Source organism: Heptranchias perlo, chromosome 34 (genome assembly GCF_035084215.1).
Source record: "Heptranchias perlo isolate sHepPer1 chromosome 34, sHepPer1.hap1, whole genome shotgun sequence".
NCBI classification, from domain to species: Eukaryota; Metazoa; Chordata; class Chondrichthyes; order Hexanchiformes; family Hexanchidae; genus Heptranchias; species Heptranchias perlo.
In genome coordinates, this window is record NC_090358.1 from 293,979 (window position 1) to 311,066 (window position 17,088).

General features: G+C 42.9%; 1 protein-coding gene across 1 annotated transcript in view; it reads right to left on the reverse strand.

Annotated features, from left to right (window-relative positions):
• Positions 1-203: 203 nt before the first annotated feature.
• LOC137301656 (aminopeptidase N-like) overlaps positions 204-17,088 on the reverse strand; it is a 70,951-nt gene continuing 54,066 nt past the window's right edge. The window contains exons 16-21 of the mRNA XM_067971197.1: positions 15,197-15,288; positions 9,781-9,891; positions 9,438-9,605; positions 3,920-4,060; positions 3,656-3,737; positions 204-1,119 (exon numbers count right to left, since the gene is read on the reverse strand). Of these exons, the coding sequence (XP_067827298.1) occupies positions 955-1,119; positions 3,656-3,737; positions 3,920-4,060; positions 9,438-9,605; positions 9,781-9,891; positions 15,197-15,288 (759 nt within the window). The 3' untranslated portion in view covers positions 204-954. The remainder of the gene's footprint in view (positions 1,120-3,655; positions 3,738-3,919; positions 4,061-9,437; positions 9,606-9,780; positions 9,892-15,196; positions 15,289-17,088) is intronic.

A 17,088-nucleotide genomic window follows, 5' to 3' on the forward strand; every position in this document is an offset into this window, starting at 1 on the left:
TATTCCATTCAACAGAATTCCTTGGGTGCTGCTCATTCACGAATATGTGGGTTTTAGAAAACAACAGTAAATATGTGTTTTGAGTGTAGACATGGGGTGGAAACATCCCCCTCAAAAAGTCCCAGCTTTTCTCCAAAATACCAACTGCCTTGGAATGTGAATAACTGATATTTAACTAACACACAAATAATGTTTTTGAGCGATTTTCAATGGGAGCTTTTATTTCGGAAAGTGAAGATAAACATTTCTGATTGTGCTGCAGGCAAGCTGCATCCCTGCTTCACCTTCATTCAATTCTTTACTTCCACTCTGTGTAAAATTTACAGGCTAGTCACAAGATATCATTGTTCCCTCAGTCTACATTTTGTGACAACCTTACAATGCACATATATGTTTCAAATCTTCAGCAATTAATCAACTGAATTTTTTCTGTGAATGTTTTTCAGGGAGTTTAGTTTCTGTTGCAATGCTCGGGGCAGTTTAGAGTGTAGAAAAATAGATCTATTTAAAAGCCAGAATATTCTGCACCTTTTATTTTTAAAAGTAGCCTCCTATCACAGGTATTTTTTCTTTCTGCAGTCTTGTGTTATTAATTTAATAAAATTAATTTTATGAATTATTTTACTATTGGAATTGGTAAGTAATAATATGCTACGGTCGGCAATGCCTTGGCACTGTAGCATCGCACAGTATGGGATGACATGGCATGGCTTGAAATTGGCATTGTATGGTATTTATGGTTTATTTCCCTATTTTTTTGGACCATCAAACATGGCCAGAAATTACTTGACTAAAAAATTTACATCCTCTGTGGTTTTAGACATAAGTAATAAAACATTCTCCTCTGTAGAACACATTGATAATGTCTTCGATCGGAACTGCTTCCTGCCCTCAGTTGAGCATTGCATTCAGAAACGTATTTCAAAGAATTTTTCTATTTACATTTTATTACAGTTAAGGATTTTTGGAGTTCAAGGCATCAAAAAACCACTTGTTAACAGACTCCTTGTTTTCTTTCACCCACTTGATATTGGCCTTGGTTTTTTCCAAAGCCTGTTCCAGTGCACGTGTCCCAGAGCCAAATCCAATATGCTGATTATCTTGCTTAAACTGTTCGAGCTGTAAACAATGAAAATAAAAAACTAAATGAGTTATCACATGTTGATTAAATGAACAAAAAATTCTCTTTAACATGGACATATTTCTAATATCAGCCTAACTTTCTTCCAGAAAAGTTTAATCCTTGATAATTAGATTTATTAGTAACCTTCAGAAACGAGCTGAGGAATGAGAAATATATCTTTTGCTTTGATTTGAAAACTTTTTAAAGTGCAGAGAAGCCCCAATCTTAACTAATTCAGTAACATTCTCAATGCAATGGAAGAGCTGAGGTTTAGGGGCACATACAAAGAACCAAGGATAAGGTACACTGATCAAGGGGCCCGGGTACACTGATCAAGGGGCCCGGGTACACTGATCAAGGGGCCCGGGTACACTGATCAAGGGGCCCGGGTACACTGATCAAGGGGCCCGGGTACACTGATCAAGGGGCCCGGGTACACTGATCAAGGGGCCTGGGTACACTGATCAAGGGGCCCGGGTACACTGATCAAGGGGCCCGGGTACACTGATCAAGGGGCCCAGGTACAGGCCTCTCGATTACTAGACCATAACATAACCTCTACAATACCCTTACCCAAGATACAGATATAGATACAGAGAAACTATTTTCTCTGGTGGGGGAATCCAGAACAAGTTGACAAATTTGTAACATTAGAGCCAAATTGTTCAGGAGTGAAATCAGGAAGCACTTTCTCACACAAAGGGTAATGGTAATGTGGAATTCTCTCCTCTAAAAGGCTGTAGGGTCAGTTGCTGAGATAGATAGATTTTTGTTGGGTAAGGGTATCAAGGGATATTGAGCAAAAGCAGATAAATGAAGTTGAGGTACAGATGAGCCATGATCTAATTGAATAGTGGAATAGGATGGAGGGGCTGAATGGCCTCTTCCTGCTCCTATGTTCCTTTGTTTAAATGGTGAGTGTTTGGGAAAATCCTTGCAGAAATTCCAGGCACAGATTCCAGAAATGCTTCTAGTCAAAGTGGCTTTGTGTTAGAATCTTAGAGTCACATTAAGTATTCTGAGCTCTATCTGGGAATCAGATGAACTTATTTTGATGAGAGGTAGCTTGACATTTTCTTTCTCAAGCTGCTCATATCTGACTGGAGGTATTTACAATGTATTAGAGAAATTATCATTCAGTGGTTTATAATTTCTGGTATTTCTTAAAGCCAAGTCTGATATTTAAACCTAGAGTTTACAACATCTACACTAGTAAAATGACCAAGACACTGATCAAAAAGACTTGCATTTATATAGCGTCTTTCACGACCTCAGGATGTCCCAAAGTGCTTTACAGCCAATGAAGTACTTTTGAAATGTAGTCACTGTTCTAATATAGGAACCGCAGCAGCCAGTTTGTGTACAGCAAGATCCCACTAACAGTAATGAGATAAATGACCAGATAATCTGTTTTAGTGATGTTGTTTGAGAGATAAATATTGGCCAGGGCACCAGGGAGAACTCCCCTGCTCTTCTTCGAAATAGTGTCATGGGATCTTTAACATCCACCTGAGAAGGCAGACGAGGCCTCGGTTTAACGTGTTCATCCGAAAGATGGCACCTCCGACAGTGCAGCACTCCCTCAGTGAGGCACCTCCGACAGTGCAGCACTCCCTCAGTGAGGCACCTCCGACAGTGCAGCACTCCCTCAGTGAGGCACCTCCGACAGTGCAGCACTCCCTCAGTGAGGCACCTCCGACAGTGCAGCACTCCCTCAGTGAGGCACCTCCGACAGTGCAGCACTCCCTCAGTGAGGCACCTCCGACAGTGCAGCAGTCCCTCAGTGAGGCACCTCTGACAGAGCAGTGCTCCCTCAGTACTGCACTGAAGTAGTAAGTGGAGTAAGCTAACACAAAAGACTGGCTAAGTTAAATGAACGAGACGAAATATGTTGTTGAAGAAGCCTACTTAAGCTATCTGAGTGACAAGTGGTTACTGAGCAAAGTTGAAGACACTCTGTAAATAAGAAACAGAAACAAACAGAAAATGCTGGGCAAACACAGCAAACATTCAACATCTGTGGAGATAATAATTAATGTTTCATGTGCGGACACTTCAAAAACTGTCCTGTGGATGAGTGCACAGTGAAACATTAATGCCTGACCTGCTGAGTATTTCCAGCATTTTCAGTTTTAGTTTCAGATTTCCAACATCTGCAGTATTTTGCTTTTCACTATTTAAATACAAGACTGGTTAAGCTAAACGAGTGGAATGTTAAACTATCTGAGCAGTAGCAAGCTTTATCTGACAATCGATTAAGCTAACAGAATGATATAGGAACATGATTGGCCATTCAGCCCCTCGAGCCTGTTCTGCCATTCAGTTAGATCATGGCCGATCACAAGACTGGTTAATCTGCGCATCAGAGGGAGAAAGTGCTTTAAGTAAATAAGAAAGATTGTTTAAGACAGAGGTGGGTTATGCTCACTAAGCAAGAGCGGTTAAATTATACCAAGCAAGTGTCTGGTTAAGCTAATCGAGAGAGAGAGAGAGAGACACTAGTACAATAGAATGCTCAATGTTATCACAAACCTGACTCAGCTCAAATTCTGATGAAAATCGTTGTGTCACTCTCGCTATCAATGATGAGAATGAAAATGACCCTCCGCCGTATCTAAAAAGAGTGAAATATTTCAAATATTAATCCTTTTAGAACAGATAGATTGTAATCGAATAGGCCACAAGGAGCGGTAACATCCCATGGAATATAAATTCTAATTCCTGGAGGCATCAAAGTGCACAACATGTAGGATTTTAATTAAATTGATGATTTAGTCAGAAAAGTCAGTTACTCACTGCTCAAATATAAACTTCCACTGAGCTCGTACAAAGTCCCAGGCCAGAGACTGTCCAACCACATTACTGGCAATAGAAACGATGGTTGATGTGGCGTCTTGCTTTCTAATCTTAGTCGGATCCAAAGTATATTGGAGATATCTGTAACATATCATAAAAACATTAAATAACTGGAATTCCTGAAGAGGATGATAAATTCCTGATTCACTGCAATATAACTGGTTACAACATCATTCAAGTAAAACCATTGCAGCAATCTATCGAACGCTCATTTTTGGGGTTGAGAATTTCAGGTTCTGCACTATTTGTGCAATCAGCCATCACTATTCCGAAAGGCAGAAGAAGAAACTTGCACCTACAATTTGCTGATAAAATGGGGAATTCCCTGCTCTGGTTGGGGTTGTGCAAAGGGTAAAATATATCCAGACCTGTGTCCCATTGATTAATCAGGGGACAGTTGCTCATTAACGATTCCTTCTCCTCTGTGGCTAAATGTTTCTCCCTCAACTTTCCTCCCCTTCTCTCCTGAAGGTACAGTTCCAAAAACATCAGCAGCCCCCTGGTACTTGTCCAAGTGACCATTTTCTATGCATAATTCGACATGGAGTCCTCACCTGATATCCTAACCTGCACTCCAGCAGCAGTCACTGGATAGCAATCAGGAGCAGGAGCCCTGCTGATTCTCCTCCTCCCAGCCTGGAGCCCTGAGATCAGCGTCACCCCGAGATCCACGAGACGACGGGGCATCAGATCCACATTCATAGTCCGTGTGTTTCTGATGCCACCAATTGTCGTACATCAGACCTATACGTGGGGAGCTTTACTGTCATTGAAAAGCCAACAAACTCGTATCCAAAAATATTGTGATGTTATAAAGTGCATCACAATTGAATCTATTTAACCATGCATTTAATGTAGTAACAGTGACGGTGACTGTAATCCACCTGCATTGCTGACACTCGTAAGCAAATTTACACAACAGTTAAACAGCAACACCTAAGCCTCAATTATTACGAGGGGGCGAGAGGGTGAACCTGGAGAATTCTAGGATCCGGAGACCTGATTTAAATCATTCTGTGCAGACTGCCGCCTGACACCCGGTCAGACTGACAGTCTGTCCAACGGCTGGAGTGGGAATCTGGCTGCAGCTGGGGATCCCTGGGAACGATCCTCGGCCATCAGTGGGAGGAGGGGTTCCAGTGAAATCGTGGATCGGGGCTGGGGTTCCTTCAAGATCGGGGAAGGCCGGGACTGAGGAGGGGCCGGGGCTGAGGAGGGGCCGGGGATGGCGGGGGGAGGGTTGGGGGAGTACGATTGCAGCAGGTTTGCTTGGGGAAACACGCCTGCTCCTCTAGGCCCACAAGCTGTGCTGGATAAAGCATTTACCCGCTGGATCCAGCCGTTCTCGTCTCCCTTCAGCTGCTGGGAATCCCAAGACCACAGCTATTAAATTTAAAACTGTCCTAAAATTTGAGAGACGTGGCCTCATTAACATATTTAAATGACGGACCTGCCTCCGGAGAGCAGATTAGTGACCCGACCCCCCCCCCGTTAAAACCAGAAGTGGGTGCTTTGTAGGCAGGTTTCCCATTTTTGATATTTTAACCACCCCCCACCTCCCGTCCATCTTGGGGGTTAAAAGTCCCCCCATGGTGCACAAAATATACGCTTTACAACATGACTTGAGTTTCAGAGTGATGTAGTTAAGTCCGAAATTAGGGTCTTAAATTTAAACAAAGCAAATTATGTAGGTATGAGGGACGAGTTGGCTAAGGTAGATTGGGAAATTAGATCAAAAGATATAACAGTAGATAAGCAATGGTGAACATTTAAAGAAATAATTCATAATTCCCAACAAATATACATTCCCTTGAGGAATGAAAACGCCACAGGAAAATTGATCCAACTGTGGCTAACTAGAAAAGATAAGGATAGTATTAGATTAAAAAAGGCTTATACTATTGCCAAAAAGAGTAGTAAGCCTGAGGATTGGGAAGGTTTTAGAAATCAGCAAATGATAACCAAGAAATTGATAGAAGGAGAAAATTGAATACAAGAGTAAACTAGCAAGAAATGTAAAAACAGATTGTAAGAGCTTCTACAAGTTATAAAAAGGAAGAGATTAGTGAAAGTAAACGTGGGTCCCTGAGAGACTGAGACAGGAGAAATTATAATGGGGAATAAGGAAACGGCAGAGACGTTAAACAGATATTTTATATCTGTCTTCACAGTAGAAGACACAAACAACATACCGGAAATAATGGGAAACCAAGGGTCTAATGAGAGGGAGGACCTTAAAGTGATTAAGATTAGTAAAGAAAGAGGTATCAGAAAAATTAGGGGGACTAAAAGCCAACAAATCCCCTGGGCCTGATGGCCTACATCCTAGGGTTTTAAAAGAGGTGGCTGCAGAGATAGTGGATGCATTGGTTTAGATCTCCCTAAGAAAGCCACTGGGAACTCAATACTACGGAAAGTTTAGAGGAGTATACAAAGTGCAGGGGTGAAGTTAAAAAGGAAATTAGGAAAGCAAAGAGAGGGCATGAAAAAATATTAGCAGGTAAAGTAAAAAAAAACCAAAGATGTTTTATAAATACATTAAGAACAAGAGGATAACTAAGGAAAGAGTAGGGCCTATTAGAGACCAAAAAGGTAAACTATGTGTGGAGGTGGAAGATGTGGGTATGGTTCTTGATGAATACTTTGCATCTTCACAAAGGAGAGGGACGATGCAGAGATTGAAGTTAAGGAGGAGGAGTGTGAAATATTGGATGGGATAAACATAGTGAGAGAGGAAGTTTTAAGGGGATTAGCATCTTTGAAAGTGGATAAATCACCAGGGCCGGATGAAATGTATCCCAGGCTGTTAAAAGAAGCCAGGGAGGAAATAGCGAAGGCTTTAACAATCATTTTCCAAACTTCACTGGATACAGGCGTGGTGCCGGAGGATTGGAGGACTGCTAACGTTGTACCGTTGTTTAAAAAGGGAGCGAAGGATAGACCGAGTAATTACAGGCCAGTCAGTCTAATCTCGGCGATGGGCAAATTATTGGAATCAATTCTGAGGAACAGGATAAACTGTCACTTAGAAAGGCATAGACTAATCAAGGACAGTCAGCACGGATTTGTTAAGTGGAGGTCATGTCTGACTAACTTGATTGAATTTTTCGAGGAGGTGACAAGGAGGATTGATGAGGGTAGTGCAATTGATGTAGTCTACATGGATTTTAGCAAGGCTTTTGACAAGGTCCAACATGGCAGATTGGTCAAAAAAGTAAAGGCCCATGGCATCCAAGGGAATGTGACAAATTGGATCCAAAATTGGCTCAGTGGCAGGAAGCAAAGGGTAATGGTCGACGGGTGTTTTTGTGACTGGAAGGCTGTTTCCAGCGGGGTGCCACAGGGCTCGTTACTAGGTCCTTTGCTTTTTGTGGTATACATTATCGATTTGGACTTAAACGTAGGGGGCATGATTAAGAAATTTAGGGATGACACAAAGATAGGCCGTGTGGTTGATAGTGAGGAGGAAAGCTGTAGACTGCAGGAGAATATCAATGGACTGGTCAGTTGGGCAGAAAAGTGACAAATGGAGTTCAATCTGGCGAAGTGTGAGGTAATGCATTTGGGGAGAGCAAACAAGGCAAAGGGAATACACAATAAATGGGAGGATACTGAGAGGTGTAGAGGAAGTGAGGGACCTTGGAGTGCATGTCCACAGATCCCTGAAGGTAGCAAGACAAGTAGATAAGGTGGTTCAGAAGGCATATGGAATGCTTTCCTTTATTAGCCAAAGCATAGAATATAAAAGCAGGGATGTAATGCTGGAACTGTATAAAACACTAGTTAGGCCACAGCTTGAGTACTGTGTACAGTTCTGGTCACCACATTACAGGAAGGATGTAATTGCACTGGAGAGGGTACAGAGGAGATTTACGAGGGTGTTGCCAGGACTGGAGAATTTCAGCTATGATGATAGATTGGATAGGCTGGGGTTGTTTTTCTTGGGGCAGAGGAGGCTGAGGGGTGATTTGATTGAGGTGTACAAAATTATGAGGGGCCGAGATAGAGTGGATAGGAAGGACCTATTTTCCCTAGTGTAGGGGTCAATAACCAGGGGGCATAGATTTAAAGTGATTGGTAGAAGGATTAGAGCAGAAATTAGGAAAAATGTTTTCACCCAGAGAGTGGTGGGGGTCTGGAACTCACTGCCTGAGAGGGTGGTAGAGGCAGAAACCCTCAACTCATTTAAAAAATACCTGGATGTGCACCTGAAGAGCCATGACCTGCAGGGCTACGGACCAAATGCGGGAAAGTGGGATTCGGCTAGGTGGCTCGTTTCTCAGCCGGCACGGACTTGATGGGCCAAATGGCCTCCTTCTGTGCCGTAAATTTTCTATGATTCTATGATTCCAGGATTCCCTAGATTCTAGAATGGTTCCTGTGGATTGGAAGGTAGCAAATGTAACCCCGCTATTCAAGAAAGGAGGGAGAGAGTAAACAGGGAACTACAGGCCAGTCAGCCTAATATCAATAGAAGGGAAAATGCTAGAATCCACTATTGAGGAAGTAGTAACAGGGCACATAGAAAATAATATGACTAGGCAGAGACAACATGGTTTTATGGAAGGGAAATTTTATTTGGCAAATCTGTTCGAGTTTTTTGAGAATGTAACTGGCAGGGTAGATAATGGGGAACAAGTGGATGTCGTATATTTGGATTTTCAAAAGGCATTCGATAAGGTGCCACATAAGAGGTTGTTACACAAGATTAGGGCTCATGGGGTTGGGGGTAATGTATTATCATGGATAGAGGATTGGTTAACGGACAGAAAACAGAGAGTAGGAATAAATGGGTCATTCTCTGGAATAGTTTGCAACCAGTGGGGGGCCTCAGCTATTTACAATCCATATTAATGACTTAGATGAAGGGACCGAGTGTAATGTATCCAAGTTTAGGAACATAGGAACAGGAGTAGGCCATTCAGCCCCTCATGCCTGCTCCACCATTTGATAAGATCATGGCTGATCTGTGATCTAACTCCATATACCTGCCTTTGGCCCATATCCCTTAATACCTTTGGTTCCCAAAAAGCTATCTATCTCAGATTTAAATTTAGCAATTGAGCTAGTATCAATTGCCGTTTGCGGAAGAGAGTTCCAAACTTCTACCACCCTTTGTGTGTAGAAGTGTTTTCTAATCTCACTCCTGAAAGGTCTGGCTCTAATTTTTAGACTGTGCCCCCTATTCCTAGAATCCCCAACCAACGGAAAGAGTTTCTTTCTATCCACCCTATCTGTTCCCCTTAATATCTTATAATAAGTTTGCTGACAATACAAAGCTACGTGGGAAAGTAAGCTGTGAGGAGGACACAAAGGGCCCGATATTAGGAGGGAGGCGGGTTGGCAGCGGGGGCGGTGGGGGGGGTTGACTGGGCGCGTGGGATGGCAACAGCCACTTTTAGCCCTGGTAGAATGTGGAATCTGTTTAATGACCTCACAGCTTATTCTGTCTTCTTACCGGTTCAGTATCCATGTCTCTGTGCTGCAGGCCAGAGCAGATCGCAGCTTATCAGCCTCAGTGGCTATGGTAGCATTCTGAAACATTTCCCACGCAAAGTCCCACTCCTTCTCACCCCCTGAAGCTATTGCACTGCAATAAATCGATGTCTTCAGATTCACCGGGATTCTATTTATTAGAAATAGCATTACAGAATTAGGACAGAGAAGGAAATAGTGATGATTATATAACATCAGATATCATCAATACTTTGTTTCTGGAATAAAATGTTATGTTAGATCTCTATATTGCCATCAACTGCGATTACATTTTATCAAATTCCACTTTCATGCAAAACACTTACAAATTATTGGCAGGATTGCTCATCCATTTTGCGTAAAAGTCTCGGGCAGTTTTCTGACAGTCCAGATGCCCATATCCACAAGCCACACTAACCGCATTGATCTGATTGTACCTGCAAAACAGGCACCGCTAATAAGTATTTCAGTCTGAACTGGGATTGACTTAAACACAAATAACCTAAATAAATCGTACAACTTTTACAGATTATTGACAAGATGCAATTCAATATAGTGATCCCTGCATATTAATGACGAAAGCAAGTCCTTCTGCACACAGTCCAAACATAAAAGAGGCTTCTGCACAAAAGCCCATGGGTTGGAATTTCTGCACAGGTTCTCCCGATTTCCAGACTCCAGGCAAGAGGCATAAACTGCTGTTTCTCCAAGGTTTCCACAAACCTTTTGCAGAATTTATGACAGGAGATGGGGAGAACTCCCATGCACAATCTACCACTGCTGCGTTTCCTACAGTACAACAGTGACTATGTTCAAAAAGTACTTAATTGCCTGTAAAGCGCTTTGGGACATCCTGAGGTTGTGAAAGGTGCTTTATAAATGCAAGTCTTTCTTTCTTTTCTTTTTATTTAGATTGCTGTACAGTCTATTCAAAATTAATCTTCACTGGATTTAGTCGAAGACACAAAGAACTGTATTTTCCTGAGCCCACCAGAAACATGGCAGAATGGGCCTTCCACCCACTCACCATCTCCCGCCACCCAACAGCACTGTCCTGGTCAGGCAAGAATCCTACTGCTGATTGGATTGGAAGTAAATCTGATTTAGCTGCAGCTAAAAGAAAAAATGGTAATAAGACAAATAAGGCCATAGTACAAAAAAATGCTAAGATGTCTAAAAATGTTAAAAAGACAAATCTAAATGCACTGTATCTGAATGCATGAAGCATTCCTAATAAGGTAGATGAATTAACAGCGCAAATAGATGTAAACGGATATGATATAATAGCAATTACAGAGACATGGCTGCAGGGTGACCAAGGCTGGGAGATGAATATCCGAGGGTATTCGATATTTAGGAAGGACAGGCAAAAAGGAAAAGGAGGTGGGGTGGTGTTGTTAGTAAAGGATGAAATCAGAGCAATAGTGAGAAAGGATATTGGCTCAGAAAATCAAGATGTAGAATCAGTCTGGGTGGAGTTAAGAAGCACAAAGGGGCAGAAAACACTGGTGGGAGTTGTCTATAGTCCTCCGAACAGTAGTGGTAATGTAGGGGATGGGATCAAACAGGGAATTAGAGATGCATGTGACGATCCGGATTCTTTCCCCTCAGTCTGGTTCAGTAATAACTGAAGTCGAATACATTTTAAAGTTCAACACATCTTTAATAGCAGGGTTCTTAGTCTGCAGCATTGATTTGGACTCCTGATAGAGTCCCTCTATGCTGGCAGAGCAAGAACAAAAACATACAGAAATCCACACGTTTTTATACAGATGAATAGGGTTGGAACATACTTAATGAGGGTCAACACCAATCATAAGCCGGGCATAGGTTGCCATGCGAGGTTACATTATTTCCGACCAATCATAAATCGTCCATGTGCTGATCATGCTGCTGTTAGACATCAAAGGGGATAACTTCCTCATCTTCCAACTTGGAATGTTCTTCCCTGTTCCTTCTGTTCCTTATCTCCCAACCTGGAATGTCTTTCACCTTTGGCTAAGCTCGTTCCCTATATTGATCTGCCATAAACATGGAGACATTCAGACCAGTCCTTGACTCACATCAAAGACCTATCATTGATAAGACAATGCAGGCCTGCTGACTAAGCAAACATATGGCCCAGCAGGAGGGCCAGGCCACTTGTATCAATCTCAGTTACTAACTAATTAACCCTTTCTAACCATTTTGCATTCTGCTTCTTTGCCACGTAGACATTTTAATATTTTACCGAAAACTGACCACGTAGGGATTCTCACATGTAACAAGGGTACTACAGTAATCATGCGTGACTTTAATCTACATATGGACTGGCCAAACCAAATTAGCAATAATACTGTGGAGGATGAATTCCTGGAGTGTCTACGAGATGGTTTTTTAGACCAGTACATTGAGGAGCCAACCAGGGAACAGGCTATCCTAGATTGGGTATTGTGCAATGAGAAGGGGTTAATTAATAATCTTGTTGTGTGGGGTCCTTTAGGGAAGAGTGACCATAACATGATGGAATTCATCATTAAGATGGAAAGTGAAGCAGTCCAATCCGAAACTAGGGTCCTAAATCTAAACAAAGGAATCTACGAAGGTATGAGGAGTGAGTTGGCTATGATAGATTGGGAAGCTTCATTAAAAGGCATGTTGGTGGATAGGCAATGGCTAACATTTAAGGAATGAATGCATGAATTGCAACAATTATACATTCCTTTCTGGCGCAAAAACACAAAAGGAAAAGCGGCCAACCATGGCTAACAAAAGAAATTAAGGATAGTATTAGATCCAAAGAGGAGTCATATAAAGTTGCCAGAAAAAGTAGCAAGCCTGAGGATTGGGAGCAGTTTAGAATTCAGCAAAAAAAGGACCAAGAGATTAATTAAGAGGGGAAAAATAGAGTATGAAAGTAAACTAGCAGGGAACATAAAAGTGGACTGTAAAAGCTTCTACAAGTATGTAAAAAGAAAAAGATTAGTGAAGACAAATGTAGATCCCTTACAGTCAGAAACGGGAGAATTTATAATGGGGAACAAGGAAATGGCAGAGCAATTAAACAAATACTTTGGTTCTGTCTTCACAGAAGAGGACACAAATAACTTCCCAGAAATGCGAGGGAACCAAGGGTCCAGTGAGAAGGAGGAATTAAAGGAAATTAGTATTAGTAAAAAAAGTGCTGGAGAAATTAATGGGACTGAAAGCCAATAAATCCCCAGGGCCTGATAATCTGCATCCCAGGGTACTGAAAGAGGTAGCTGTGGAAATAGTGGATGTATTGGTTGTCATCTTCCAAAATTCTATAGATTATGGAACAGTTCCTGCAGATTGGAGGGTGGCAAATGTAACCCCACTATTTAAAAAAGGAGGGAGAGAAAACAGGGAACTACAGACCGGTTAGCCTAACATCAGTAGTGGGGAAAATGCTAGAGTCTATTATAAAGGATGTGATAATAGGGCACTTAGAAAATATCAACGGGATTAGACAAAGTCAACATGGATTTATGAAAGGGAAATGGTGTTTGACAAACCTACTCGAGGTTTTTGAGACTATAACTGGTAGAATAGATAAGGGAGAACCAGTGGGTGTGGTGCATTTGGATTTTCAGGAGGCCTTTGATAAAGTCCTACATAAGAGGTTAGTGTGCAAAATTAAAGCACATGGGATTGGGGGGAATACCGTCACCACACGGACTGCAGCGGTTCAAGAAGGCGGCTCACCACCACCTTCTCAAGGGCAATTAGGGATGGGCAATAAATGCTGGCCTCGCCAGCGACGCCCACATCCCGTGAACAAATAAAAAAAATATATACTGGCATGGATTGAAAATTGGTGAACAGACAGGAAACAGAGAGTAGGAATAAATGGGTCTTTTTGGGGGTGGCAGGCAGTGACTAGTGGGGTACCGCAGGGATCAGTGCTTGGGCCCCAGCTATTCACAATATATATCTATGATTTGGATGAGGAAACCAAATGTAATATTTCCAAGTTTGCTGACGACACAAAACTAGGTGGGATCGTGAGATGTGAGGAGGATGCAAAGAGGCTTCAAGATGATTTAGACAAGTTGAGTGAGTGGGCAAATACATGGCAGATGCAGTATAATGTGGATAAATGTGAAGTTATCCACTTCGGAAGGAAAAACAGAAAGGCAGAGTATTATTTAAATGGTGATAGATTGGGAAATGTTGATGTACAAAGGGACCTGGGTGTCCTTGTACACCAGTCACTGAAAGCAAACATGCAGGTGCAGCAAGCAGTTAGGAAGGCGAATGGTATGTTGGCCTTCATTACAAGAGGATTTGAGTACAGGAGCAAGGATGTCTTACAGCAGTTATACAGGGCCTTGGTGAGACCACACCTGGGGGATTGTGTGCAGTTTTGGTCTCCTTACTTAAGAAAAGATATACTTGCCATAGAGGGAGTGCAGCGAAGGTTCACCAGACTGATTCCTGGGATGGCAGGACTGTCGTATGAGGAGAGATTGGGTCGACTAGGCCTAAATTCACTAGAATTTAGAAGAATGAGAGGGGATCTCATTGAAACATATAAAATTCTGACAGGGCTAGACAGACTGGATGCGGGGAGGATGTTTTCCCTGGCTGGGGGGTCTAGAACGAGGGGTCACAGTCTCAGGATACGGGGTAGGACATTTAGGACTGAGATGAGGAGAAATTTCTTCACTCAGAGGGTGGTGAACCTGTGGAATTCTCTACCACAGAAGGCAGTGGAGGCCAAGTCACTGAATATATTTAAGAAGGAGCTAGATAGATTTCTAGACATAAAAGGCATCAAGGGGTATGGGGAGAGAGCGGGAATATGGTATTGAGATAGAGGATCAGCCATGATCATATTGAATGGTGGAGCAGGCTCGAAGGGCCGAATGGCCTAATCCTGCTCCTATTTTCTATGTTTCTTAAAGGACCGGAAATCTAATTGCACCAAAAGCAGATATGCAGGGGGTGGTAAAACCTCTATTGCAGGAGGAGCGTGATCACATTTTTAGGCCTATAAAACCTTACCATGGTAGAAACAGAGCAGCACACAGTGTGAGGGGAGCAGCAGAAGTTGCGCCAGCATCGAGGCTACCGGCAGATAGTCTGGAGGAGGAGGAGCAGGCAATATATGCCACATCAACCACCCCACAAGTGCCAGACAGACTGAAAAGGTTCTAATAAGTCTAGCTGGTAAGTGAAGGAGCCCGTCTCTTTGAACAGCCTGAGATAACGCTGGAAACACAAGTCACGGTCACACTATCCATGAAGAGATGAATGAGACAGTTAATATGCAGCAGATACCTCAGCAAGCTCCTCTCCCACAGCCACACACCCCATCCCATGGTTCCTTATCCCACTCGCTGAGACCAAGGGTGGTGCTTGAATGAAAAGTTTGCTGCCTAGCCTGCAGTGGGAGCACAGCCGCTGCGGAATGTCTGCAGGCACCTCGTTGAATGAAACCCAAGCCTTTCTATAGGAAAATATCGCCTTCAATCAGCAGCAACGAGTCGCCACGGATGGTGGAAGGGCAGCCATCAGGTCCCTGGATAGGAATGAGGACTAAAGTCCCTCCTGGGCAGGTGACTGGGGAGGTGGTAGGAAATGGAGGAGAGCTGTCACCTTCAGTCTGATAATGATTCCAAGGTTGGAAACATGGCTGGGGTCAGGAGCAAGCCCCTGGAAATACGCCCAAATAAAATGGGTGTGGAGGTGGAGGAAAGCTGAGGCCATTTGGTGGTTATTGTAAAGGGATATACTCACTGTTCCATGTGTCCGACAGGGGGCGTTGTCCAGTTTCCAGTCTGTTTTTTAAAGTAGTCGTACAGTGGGATTACCTGTTGCTTCATGTAATTCTATTTTGTAACAATAACAAAGTGTTAATCAAATTAGAATGGACACAAAATATATATAAATACATTCTTCCACTAGCCTTATAAATGACACGTTACCTCCATAGATACATTCCATCATATGAAATGTATCAGATATGATCATGTCAATCATGTGCACAACCACTTATCTTAAACCAGAAGCCTCATGTTAAACTGTTCAAAAATCACTCATAGAATGACAGTTGTATGTTAGCATGGTGATGGTGGGCCTTGACAATAACAACTTGCATTAATATAGCGCTTTTAACGTAGTAAAACGTCCCAAGGTTCGTCACAGGAGCAATTATCAAACAAAATTTGACACCGAGCCACATAAGGAGATATTAGGTCAGGTGACCAAAAGTTTGGTCAAAGAGGTAGGTTTTAAGGAGCGTCTTAAAAGGAGAGAGAGGCGGAGAAGTTTAGGAAGGGAATTCCAGAGCTTAGGGCCTAGGCAGCTAAAGGCACAATAATTCCTACTCGCTTTTTCATTAGTGTTGCCAGTTTTGTTTACTTATCCTCAGGAAGACCACATTTATTACCCACCCCTACTTGTCCCAAGAAGGTAGTGGTGGTTATTCTCCTCGAACAATCAGTGTTGTGATGGTGCTCCCATGATGGCTTTAGGAAGAGAATTTCAGAATATTGATCCAGTGACAATCAAGAAACTGCAATATCTCAGTCAGGATGACATGTGACTTGGAGGGGAACTTGAGGTGATGATGGTCCCACGACATTGCTGCTCTTGTCCTTCTCGGTGGTAGAGGTCATGGGTTTGGGAGGTGCTCTCAAAGTAACCTTGGCAAGTTTCTGCAGTGCATCCTGTGGATTGTACCCACTGCAGCCACGGTGCACCATTGGTGAAGGGAGTCGATATTGAGTCAAGTGAGCTGCTTTGTTCTCAATGGTGTTAAGCTTCTTGAGTGCTGTTGCAGCTGAACCCATCCAGGTGAGTGGTGAGTATTCTATCACACTCCTGACAAGCTTTGTAGATGGCGGAAAGGCGTCGTAGAGTACCTTGCTCTTGTAGCAGCTATGGGTGGTCAGGATAATCTTCTTGTTAAGGGTCACCCCCAAGATGTTGATGGTGCGGAACTTGGCGATAGTGGTACAGTAACAGATTGGTGGACTTGGCTGGGTTTTCTTTTGTTCAAAGTGGTCATTATCTGCCGTTTGTCAGTTCCAGCCTGGATGTTATCCTGATCCTGCAGCAGGCTGGTAATGTGAAGCTTCATTATCAGAGTAGCTGTGAATGGAACTGAACTCTGCAGAACTATGAGTACAACCCACCCCTGATCTTATGATGGAGGGAAGATCATTGATGAAGCAGCTGAAGATAGCTGGGTTGATGAAGATTCCCTGAGGAACTCCTGCAGCGGTGTCCTAAGGCTGAGATGACTGGCCACCATCTTCCTGAGTGTCAAATATGACTCCAGCCATTGGAGGATTTCCCCATTGACCTCAGTTTTACTAGGACTCCTTGGGAGGGTTCTCCATAATGTAGATCGGGCAAGCAGTAGTTGGGGCATTCGATGACATCGCTATCAAGATTGGACCTCATTAGCATCGAGCAGGCAAGCTACCAGCATTAATCGTGCTGCTTATAAGGATGGAAATCTGGTGGGTCAGACACTGATCATTAGCCTGCAACAGCACCTTAAAGGGGAAGGCCACACAAAAAAAGGGGGAGGGATGGGGGGAGTCAATGGAGCAACTTATTTCAGCATTGGGGAAATTTAAAGAACACACCCAGCAGCAAGGAGTTGGAGTTAAGGAAGTTTT